At 36.9% G+C, this 12169-nt stretch overlaps 1 protein-coding gene across 1 annotated transcript in view; it reads left to right on the top strand.

Moving 5' to 3' along the window:
• LOC121315947 (protein dispatched homolog 1-like) overlaps positions 1 to 6212 on the top strand; it is a 43860-nt gene extending 37648 nt beyond the window's left edge. The window contains exon 8 of the mRNA XM_041250571.1: positions 903 to 6212. Coding sequence (XP_041106505.1) covers positions 903 to 4547 — 3645 coding nt within the window. The 3' untranslated portion in view covers positions 4548 to 6212. The remainder of the gene's footprint in view (positions 1 to 902) is intronic.
• The last annotated feature ends 5957 nt before the right edge of the window (positions 6213 to 12169 follow it).

Raw genomic sequence — 12169 nt, 5'->3', positions numbered from 1 at the left:
ATGGACATAAGTGACCAAGGGAAAAACAAATTCTTACAGTCATGGTCCTGGCAAAGCTAATAACATTAGATTAGGTTATTTAAAAAATACAGTATGTATTACACATTACAGATATTTGATTTAAGAACTGTGTTGAGATATTGAAGTACCTTTCCTCTTATTCGAGAGACAATTAACATGTACAATGCTCTTTATTTCATTTACACCTTTGCTATGAGTTGATGTTGTACAATGTTGTGATTGAACTGGAAACCAGCCATGAAAGTACTCTTTTCTGTACTTCCATTTATTAAATGGTTCAATTTAGTCTACACATTTATCTTTGTATTATGCATCTGTTGGTGTTTTTCTATTGATTAAATGTGTATTACCCTGTTTTCTTGGCACGTTACACTTATTTTAAAATGCAGACATAAAATAAAATCCATATTGTATTCACTTGTTAAAAGAGTTTAATGTCCCAGATCTGCAACAACTTCCAGCGCTGTCTTGATTATTTTAATGGAAACCAGTCGCATCTTTTTCAAACTGTATTATTATATACTTAAAAATAGGTTAAAGAAAATGGGTCACAATTGTATTGACACGTTATGTGTTATAAATTGACTTGCCCCAAAAATAAAGTGCTCCAAAAGGCTAATATCTTGTCATACCATACATTCAATCAAAGTATTTCTAGATATAAAAATACTTTTATTTGATTTTGGCCTGCTATAATCAGCATTAAAAACATTTAAAATGTTAGAAAAAAATGGGGAGTTGATCACCTACTTTTAAAGAAAAAAAAAAAACCTAGATAATTATCTTGAATTTGCCTTCATTCTATATAGTTTATTATCTATCTATATATGTGCAAAAATATGAAACGGAGTAATAATCTGAGATCTTTGTATCAATTACAGGTTCGATCTCATCCACAGTATCGAAACCTTTGCCAGCGGACTACTAATGAATCATGCTGCCCGAGCTGGACATTGGGCAACTACATTGCTATTTTAAACAATAGGTCATCTTGTCAAAAAATTACAGAACGTGATGTTTCTCATACTCTGAAAATACTCAGATCATGTGCCAAGTATTACCACAATGGTACCTTGGGACCAGACTGCTGGGACATGGCGACTCGAAGGAAAGACCAGCTGAAGTGTACAAATGTGCCTCGAAAATGTACAAAATACAATGCCGTTTACCAGATCCTCCACTTCCTAGTGGACAAAGACTTCTTGAGTCCAAGGACTGCAGATTACGTAATGCCATCTTTAAAGTATAGCATGCTGTTTTCCCCTACCGAAAAGGGAGAAAGCATGATGAAGATATACTTGGACAATTTCGAAAATTGGAACTGCTCTGATGGGATCACAACCATCACAGGGATTGAGTTTGGAATCAAACATACCTTATTTCAAGACTACCTTTTAATGGATACTCTGTATCCTGCCATCGCAATCCTCATTGTTCTTTTAGTCATGTGTGTTTACACCAAGTCCATGTTCATTACCTTGATGACCATGTTTGCAATCATTAGCTCCCTGATTGTCTCCTACTTCTTGTACTGCATCGCCTTTAACTTTGAGTTTTTCCCCTTCATGAACCTCACAGCGTTGATCATCCTTGTTGGGATAGGTGCAGATGATGCCTTTGTCCTGTGTGATGTTTGGAACTACACTAAATTTGATAAACCTAATGCCGAACTTTCACAGACAGTGAGCATCACTTTGCAGCATGCTGCCCTCTCCATGTTCGTCACCAGTTTTACCACTGCCGCCGCCTTCTATGCTAACTATGTCAGTAACATCACTGCAATCCGGTGCTTTGGTGTATATGCTGGTACTGCCATTTTGGTCAATTATGTTCTGATGGTGACCTGGTTGCCAGCAGTTGTTGTGTTGCATGAACGTTACCTCCTGAACACATTTAGCTGCATCAAGAAACCTGAGCAGCGGATGTTCAACACCAAAAGCTGCTGGACCTTGCTGTGCCAAAAGATTAACAAGTTTATTTTTACTGTCTCTGAAGCATCAAGGATATTCTTTGAGAAAGTGCTGCCTTGCATTGTGATTAAGTTCCGTTATATATGGCTGTTTTGGTTTCTTGCCTTCACTGTGGGCGGAGCCTACATTGTGTGCGTTAACCCAAAAATGAAGTTGCCTTCACTCGAGCTTTCAGAGTTTCAGGTCTTCAGATCCTCCCACCCTTTTGAGCGGTATGATGCTGACTACAAAAAGCTTTTCATGTTTGAAAGGGTCCACCATGGAGAGGAACTGCACATGCCCATCACTATAATTTGGGGTATCACTCCAGAAGACAATGGAGATCCCCTTAACCCAAAAAACAAAGGCAAACTGGCACTAGACAGTGATTTTAATATTGCCAGTCCAGCCTCACAACTTTGGATTTTGAATTTTTGCCAGAAACTGAGAAACCAGACTTTTTTTTACCAAACAGATGAGCAGGACTTCACCAGCTGCTTTATTGAGACATTTAAACAGTGGATGGAAAATCAAGACTGTGATGAAGCAACTGTTTACCCTTGCTGCAGCCAGTCCATCTTCCCCTATAAGCAGGAGGTCTTTGAACTTTGTATAAAGAGAGCAATCATGGAACTTGAAAGGAGTACCGGCTACCATCTTGATAGCAAGACTCCTGGGCCAAGGTTTGATATCAACGATACAATCAGAGCAGTTGTGCTGGAGTTTCAGAGCACTTACCACTTCACGTTAGCTTATGAAAAGATGCACCAGTTCTACAGAGAGGTGGATGCTTGGATCAAAGAAGAGCTGAAAAGTGCGCCTGTTGGTTTGAGTCATGGGTGGTTTGTGAGCAACCTGGAATTCTATGACCTACAGGACAGTTTATCAGATGGCACTTTGATTGCTATGGGTCTGTCTGTGGCAGTTGCATTTTCTGTGATGCTGCTTACTACCTGGAATATTATAATAAGTCTCTATGCTATTATATCCATTGCTGGAACAATTTTTGTCACAGTGGGTTCATTAGTGCTTCTAGGATGGGAGCTAAATGTTCTGGAGTCTGTGACTATATCTGTTGCTGTAGGCCTGTCAGTGGACTTTGCTGTTCATTATGGAGTGGCTTACCGCCTTGCATCTGAGCCTGATCGAGAAGGCAAAGTGGTTTTCTCCTTAAGTCGCATGGGCTCTGCTATTGCCATGGCTGCGCTGACGACATTTGTGGCTGGAGCTATGATGATGCCATCGACTGTCTTGGCTTACACTCAGCTGGGAACCTTTATGATGCTTATCATGGTCATTAGCTGGGCTTTTGCCACCTTTTTCTTTCAGTGCATGTGCAGATGTATTGGACCGCAAGGTACTTGTGGTCAGATTCCCCTGCCGAAAAAACTGCAGTGTCAAGCTTATTCCCACACTTCTTCCACAATTCCAGCCACCAGAAGCCACAACAAATTGTGCCAGATGAACAAGTATCAGCTAGACCCCAGAGGTTCAGATGTGGAACATGAGCATTATGAACTGGAACCTCTGGCTTCTCACAGTTGTGAGGCAGTGGAAAAAACATCTGAAGAAACACAGGTCTGCACCAGACTGTATAATGGCAGACCCCAGAATACATGCACACATAAACCGTACAACAAGAATGTACCTGATAAAAGTGGGACCACTGATCTGGGGTTTCATAGCTGCTCAGACCCACCCCATATGTGCCAATATTCTTCTCTTAAGATGAACTGCAATTGTGCAGAGCACCAATATGTAGGAATGCAGTGGAACCCCCATTCATGCCAGCAGATAGGAGACTGCTTGTGTTTTCAATGCACCCCCCCCACTGGAAAATCTGCAAGAGTTAAAAATCCAGTGTCCACTTTGGACACGCCGCATCCAGCTTTGGAATGCCGTGTGCATCACGTTCAGCATGCTCACCCCCACCACCACGCCTGTTTGCAAGGAAGAGGGAAAAGACTTGCTGCTCCGAACTCTCTACTCAGAAATTATTGTGTGCATTCAGTCCATCAGCTTCAACAGCAGCTACAACAACATCATCACAAAAATGTGGGTGCTTCAGAACCTCAACGCTCCCGCTGTGTAGAGGAACACAACAGGACTGTTCCAAAAGAGTCTGGCACAGTTTTCAGCGTGAAAAGGGGTTTCTTAGTAAAACCGTGTCGTGGCATAGCTGCTTCTCAGAACAGCGTGTGCTACAACCAAAAAGAACTTAGTAGCAGTGGAGAAAACAAAGACTTATTAGAAGCAGATAAAACCATCAGCCAGAATACAGACAATTGTGATTTGGAACAAAAAGACCATGGCGAAAATAAACCTGGTGGTCCCGACCAGTCACATAAAGATGTAGTTAATGAAGAGGAACATGTAAAAGAGGGTAATCACAATAGAAAACAAAACAGCTCTCAGAGTACAGAAACTGCATCTGTACCTTGCTTTGAAAAATCCCAGTGTTTAAACAGAACCTTAAAAGTTAAGTGCAATTCTGTTGACTCTTGTATGCCAAAAGCTGAAGCCAATGTGCCTGCTGTGTCAACAAATTCACAAACATCTTCTGAAAGTTTATGTTAATAAAAGCACTATACACATTCTTCAAGAGCAGTGACCCTTTCAATGCATGCTTAGCAATTTCAGTGACCAATTTTGTAACAGTGGTCTTTTTAAAAAGTGTTTTAATTTCAGACATTTATGTGAATTTGGGGGAATTAAAACATAGTAATATGCTGTTTTGTTTGTTTTTTTCAAAATGTTGAAGTTGGTCAGTGTAATTTACAAACCTATTTTTAAAAGGGGATACTAGGTCAACTGAACTTCTTTTTAATAGTATGCTGAATGCACAGTAGAATGCTTATAAAAGTACAAATAGTGGTTGTTTTAAAGTATCATTGCCCCTAATACTATCCATTTTATTTAGAAAACAGTAATGCTGGAAATGTTTTTCTTGAAATGTCAATGTGGGACTTCTCTCCCACAAAGATTCTTTTCAAAAGGGTAATCAGCAAGACTTATTATTTATTCAGAATCCCAACTGTGCTGAATCCAGAAAAAAAAGTTAATAAGGCTGAAAGACTGATCTTTTTATTTTAGGATAAATAATCTCTTTTCTTTTTGCACTTTAGCGTGGGTATCACACATCCAAGGTTAATGCAGAGAACCTTCAGCTGTAAATGTACAGTATGACATTTCATAAGGAATACATTTTTAGTTAGAAAACCTGATGCTAATGGATTTTAACAGATTCAGGAAAGCAGTAGATTTTAGTTTAAGGGATGCTATTAACTTATGGAACAACAAAAAAAATGTTATTATTTATGTTATCAACTTTGCTACCATTCTGTAGGAAGCATATTGCACCAATGCTATGCATTTTTAACAGGCTGACAGTTTACCATAATTTTCTTTTCTTGTATTGGAAGTATCATTTTATTTTGTATATTTAAACAGACTTAAATTGCCATGCTAAAATGTTACAGTAACCTGGGTGTGGTTAACCATTACATATTTCAGTTCCCTTCCCCCTTATATTGCTGTCAGTAAGATATAGTTTGCACATGTAGGAGGGCTCTTGGCACAATCATTTTTTTAAATAGTCTAGTTGTGGAGAAAATGTTCGCCAAAAAGGGAACCCGAAAGCATATGAATTTGAATGTAGTTAAATTGTTTAAAAAAAAAAAAAAAAAAAAAAAAAAAGCATCTCTTTCTTTTGGTGTTTGACAGGCTTAAAAAGACTGTAATAAAGTGTTTTGTTCTTTACAATTGTGTTGCTGTTTATTTATTGCTCTACAGTACTACTGTAGTTCTTGTTTGTTTAGAATCTTGTTATTGCTTTGTATATAAAAATGTAATATCCCTTCTAAAAGTTTGCCAAAGTAACAATTTAATAAAGCACAGTGGAAGCATGGTTAAGCATGCTTTAGGTAAACATTATAAATACCAGCAATCTATATTGAATACATGGAAAACTAGGGTCAATTATGGTAAATGCATAATGTGGGAAAGGCATGGTGAAACTGCAAAAATACCATGTAAAAAACACCATGTCCTGTTTTTTTCAAAGATACAGGTTCATTACAGTTGATCTAAATGGTGGTGGATCTAAATATCACTACCATTTAAGCAGTGCCCTCCCTAGGATTTTACATGATTTTCCAGTTGTTCCATGGCTTTGGTATTTAGATGACAATTTAAATCAATTAAATACATACTTTGTGTTTTCTGGTTTAAACAGATGTAACATTAACCGTGCATGTCTGTATTTTTAGATAATCGCAAGTTCTTGTATTAAACAAGGGTTTTTATCTTTATTATAATGTTTGTGATGCAAAATTATAATTGACTGGCACTGTAAGCATCTACAGTAGTTTATAATGGTCTATATCAAGGAGATACTTGGCTCAGTGTGAATTATGAATCCCCTTTTTAATAATGATAGTATACCTCCAATATGAGTCAATCTGTTTCCATGGAAACACATCCTGCTTCCTTGGTTCCTGTCTAAGCATTGCATTGGCTTTGTGAGCACACTGATTTCACCTACAGACACCTGCACAGCCGGCTTTTGTCCTGTAGGGCAGGGTTTCCCAATCCTGGTCCTGGGGGACCCCTGTGTCTGCTGGTTTTTATTCCAACCGAGTTGTCAATTACTTAATTGAACCCTAAATTGAACTGCTCATGAGCTTTATACTTTTTAAAATTGTTTTCAACTTTTGAACAGTTGGATATTTCAAGTTAACTATACAGTTGTGTAAGTAACTTGAATTTGGCAACTTTTTAGGAGCTGAAAACAATTTAAAAGGTCTATCTAAGCACTTTATTAGTTCAGCTAAGGGTTTTGTTAAGTAACTGAGAACTCAGTTGAAATGAAAACCAGCAGACACAGGGGTCCCCCAGGACCAGGATTGGGAAACCCTGCTCTTGGGGCTGGTAGTTCAATGACATCCCCTGTCAATCTCCTAGGTGTAAAGAGGCAGTTGGCTTGGTGATGGGATTGTAGGACTCCCACTGACCTTCATTTTTCCTGAGCTGTTTCTGGAGAGGCTGCAGTGAGAGAAAATATAGTAATTATACAGGGAGAAAAATCAGGTTAAATAATTACACACAGGTATGGTTGGCACTGTAGAGCTTTAAGTAATCCTGAGTGGAATCAGTGTAGTGTTGGCTACACAATGGCTATTTTTAGAAAGGAATATTCTGGAAGATAAATTTAGCATTGGGTCTGGTCATGGTAATGATGTTGTTAAAGTGTACAGCACTAAACTAATTTTAAATACATAGTTAGTCCATAAGGATGGGCATACAGGGTTTGTCAAATGCGCTGCAATGCCAAAACCACCCGTTAACTTGCATAGACAACCATGGGTTTAATACAATGGACTAGATAAGGTACAGTATAATTGGGACCTCGAGTGTACTATTATAATGAACTATACATTTGGTGTCAAAGTTAAAATTATGAATCTGTAGTTTACACAGTTAATCTAGTTTGACCATATTGATTAAACCATCAGAGTAATTTGAAAAGCAAATGGATAACACCCTGATGAAAATAATGTAATGGCTAAGCCTAGATGGAATACATATTTTCTCATTCCCAACGTTTGTTTTTATCAGAGATTTGCCTTTGGCATTGTGTTGTGTTATGTATTTATGCAAGACTTGGCTTTGCAATCGGACCACTGAGGTGCATCTATAAGGAAGGAATATAAAAAAGCAAGAACAAAGTTAAATACTGCTCTGAAAGACATATACTAACGAAACAGTCGTTTCCACACACACATTAAATTAGCCAATGATATTTTCATTATGACGCCAGTCTGCAGTCACTGTGAATACTGTATACCATTCATAGTTACTTTCTCAACAAGCTAAATTATAGCATGACTCACAAGCTTTAAACACAAACAAAAAACTAAAAAAAAAAAATTGTTGATTGAATGGCCAAAGCCGGCTCTCGAAAAGCTGCATTGTTTCAGTTTTGGTTTTCATAATGACATTTCCCTTTGCTTAGACTGTCAACAGCTGGCAGTTCTAGTTAGGATCGCGTTTATTGTGCATTATGTTCACTCCTTTTATTTGAACCAGAGTGGCTGTTGGAGAAAATGCCTTAAAGGGACTCGCATTCCTAAAAGCTTGTCCCTGTGGATTTTCTTAACGATTTGTATTCTGTGATGTTATGGAAATTGGATAATTTAATTAGTAATCAATGATTCAACTGATCCACCTGGAACTACGGTAGCTGAGAGAATGTTGATTTAACCCTTTGCAAGCTTCAGTAATTGCTTAAAAAATGAGAATTAAGGTTTTAAAATCACAAATGATTGGCACAGGCAACATTATCAATACAAGGTTAAGAAAGCTAGTAATAGGCAAGGACATTTTAAAGCATAGGTTTGCACTTTTTAAAAAATGTTTTATGATGTCACAGTAGATCCTGTTCATAACTTAATATCATCAGCAAATTGGTACTAAAACTTTCCCCAATATTACACTGTTAATCCTGGGCTGCTTCAGTTGTGGATTGTGTAAGCAGACATTGTCAATCCGGTAATAATTTAAGACAAGAAGACAAATTAGGAGATTTGTTAATAACATGTCTGAGTCTTGCATTGTTACTGTTATTGCTCGAGGAGCCACACCATTGCAAGAATAAAACAAATAAAAGGATACATCATTATCCTGAAGTATTTTTTATTTCAGTGCTTATATACAACCTGCAGTAGGATTGAGTTGTTGTTCTCTGTTTTGGCAGGCATACAGTTCCTTTCTCTGTCTGGTCTTGCCACCCACCTGAGGCACCAGAAGATTTTGCGTAACTCAAGACCAACTGTTATAACCTTCCTGTTTTACCCTGGAATCATTCCAAACTTGTATCTCCTGTGTAAACCTGCCCGATATTTACTCACTGGTATTCGAAATCTCAGTGTCTGAGAGTTTTTTCAAAGTACAATGAAAGCCTTTCTCTATTAAACTTTTGCTTTTGGGCTTCTTGTGATAGTGTGGAAAACTAATGCAGAGAAAATGTAATATCCTGAGCAGCGGTTGTTCTTGTGAGAAACCGGAATTTTGACTAGTAAAACCAGAACATTTTATTTTTTGTTATACGTCTAAAAATCTTACATGCAACTGCAATCTTATATGCTTTACTATTTAGAGAATTTAATGAGTAGGTCTTGAACAAAAAATGTTAGCTGTTTATTGGTTTAGATTCCTAATAGCTGTTCTTTTAGAACAAATAATTAAAGCTTGATGGCCATTACACTTTATTGAATGACAAAGAGGTCCATTCAATTGATCGACAGATTTGTAAATCTAAGTACCGCTGCCATTAAGTTAATTAATGTATGGCTCTTTGTGTAACAAGCTTGTTAAAGCTGCAGCCTCTAAGTATGGAAATACTAAAATAAACAATAAATTTAATGACAAACGTTTCAACAGTGTTTTTCAATGTCTTTACAATAAAGCAGTGTGCATTTCTTTGTCTATGGTTTAGTAATGCTATAGCCAAGACATTGTTGGAATTTTTCCAATGAACAAACAGCTTGTCCACAAACAACATTGATTTGACCCAAAGATGGACAAAGACAGAATAAGGCCAGTTTTGAAAGCCTGTTTCCAGTTATTGGTTTCCTGTGAAGTTTTCACGTTTTCATCACCTTCTACTACTTTGTCTGGGTGTCTGTGTCCGGTTATATTTACCATAAAAGGTGTAGTCCTTCATCAGATAATATACCCATTTTGTGATAGTTTAGCACATATTCTGCATTTTTATTTTACTGACAGTGACATAATGTCATTTTGAGAACAGTTTTGCAACCTAATTCCTATTTTGCCCTTTATAGAAAATGTCTTTTAAGACTTGAAAGGGTGCCTTGTCAAAGACCAGGAGAAAAACAACTTTGTGCCAGCTATCAGACTTAAGTGATGAAAATGTAGATATCCATACGACTGAGGCTAACAAATATGCTAGGGTGCATAGGGGCGAGAGTAAACTTGACACGTTGCCCAGGAATAACACAATCTGATGTCTGGGGGGTGGATGCATTGGCACCCCTCTGGGTTTTCAAGGTTTTGGAGCACTTAGTGGGGAATGAGGGAAATCTGACACACAGATGCTAGTCCAGGATTGTGTCAAGTACCATTACAGTACATGGAACAGATGAGTTTCGGTTACTGCAAATTCCATTCATTTCCATTGCCTCTTTCTTTAACTCCAACATAAAGCATAAAGAAATTGACCCCTAGAAATGTTCAAAAATACATTTCAATGCAGGCGTTTAACATTTTGGCAAAATTGAAAAACTTTCATTCTATTATAAACAGTCTTTGCAGTTATACAGGGTTCAGGATGTATGCAGAAACCTGGCACCCGATTATCAATATTTCACTATTTTGCAATTATAACTTGGTTGCTGGTACAGAACGATGTAAAATATTGTAAATGTTTCAAACAGTCCAAACAGTAAAGTACAGTTCAAAAAGGTTTAAAAAAAAGAAAGCTGTCTGGCTTACAGGGCAACACAGGGAAAACTATATATACACACAGTAGAGAGTCAATTATCCAACTAGCTGGGACCAATAATAGTTTGCATAACAGATTTGCATATATAATTGAACAGGTATTAATAACAATTTCTGTACCTTTAATAATTTATAGAATACAGTTAACATACACAAGTACCTACTGATGATATATAGCTAGTAACCTATTCTATCACATTAAGCACACACAATTACAAAGCTTACAAATCATTAAATTAATGCAATTCAGTAAGGTAATGAAATACTGTAATTAAACATACTATATACCAAACTTTGAAAATCAAAGATTACAATTCAGTACAGCTTTGACACATTACAAAACTTTAGGAATCATTGAACTTAAACAATTCAGTAAAATGTTTCTATACTTTGATACTTGCTGTTAAGGCATTGCAATTGAAATGAATAAAATAAAAGTTCTTAGCTGCTCAATAACATAGACAGGATCTCCAGCCTTTACTGATGAAATAGAAGAAAAATCAAGAACCAGTGCAACAATTTCAACAATTTAAAGCACACAATGCTCCATCTAGGGTTTTGGTGGTCTGAATAATTCTGTAACTTTCATTTGCCTTAGTCTGCTGGTCCTTTTTTTGGCAGCTAAATTTCGTAGCCCTTTTAGCAGCAGCAGCTGTGTGCATAATACACCACATATAATTCATCACGTGACTAAAGGTGCGTTCAGTTGTTTAGACAAAGATCGGATAATTGATTCTACTGTGTGTTTGTCTCTCTCTCATATATATATATATATATATATATATATATATATATATATATAGATATATATATATATAATATTTTAATCTACAGTTATTTCACTAGTGTGGCTGTAATTCTTCATTCTTTGTTCCAATCCCTGGTGGTTTAACTATGACTCTCATCCAAAGGAAATTACATCATAACTAAATCTCTGTTGTTTTTACAGCACCCAGTTTTCCTAAGTTTTGATGATATGATACACAGATGCTTTTGTTTAGAACTCGAATAACAAGTTTACTATTTTGTCTGCCAAAACATTATGCTTTTATCTGTCTGCATTTTATAAAAGAATACAAGAAATGTTGATTTTGTTTTGACGATGGAAGCACCCAACAAAACACATACAGTGCCTTCTGGTAATTTAGTTTTTTAAACAGCATTTAAAATACGGTTTCACATCGCATGGATATTATGCTTTAATATTCACCACCTAAAGATATTAAACAAACTCAAAATAAGACTGCATACATTTTAGCAATAAAGGACAGTTTATTAACAGTACACCTGTTTTGTTGTGTAGTTACAGTATATAAGCTTAAGTGACTCGTGATGATTGATGTCAGTCAATAATAAAGAGGGTTAATGGTAATTTATTAGATTTTGTCATAATTTTTCTGTTTTGCTCAGCATGTTTGGAGATAACTCAAAGATGGTTATACTGTATATTTCTAAACTGGTAATACCACCAGTAATAACAAATCGAATAAGTCTGGTCCTACAAAGGTGAAAGCTGTTTACAGGACACAAATAAACAGAAGGCCACTGACATTTCAGCTAGGACCAGTCACAAGAATGCAATCCATCTTCACTTCCTGATTTTCAGCTAGACCCAAATGGCTTTTTCATCTGGGACCAGTGAGCCCTGGATGTTGGGTGGTGGGGTGTGGGGGTGG

The sequence above is a fragment of the Polyodon spathula genome, chromosome 5, assembly GCF_017654505.1.
Source record: "Polyodon spathula isolate WHYD16114869_AA chromosome 5, ASM1765450v1, whole genome shotgun sequence".
NCBI lineage: Eukaryota > Metazoa > Chordata > Actinopteri > Acipenseriformes > Polyodontidae > Polyodon > Polyodon spathula.
This window is presented reverse-complemented; position numbering and strand designations above follow the sequence as displayed.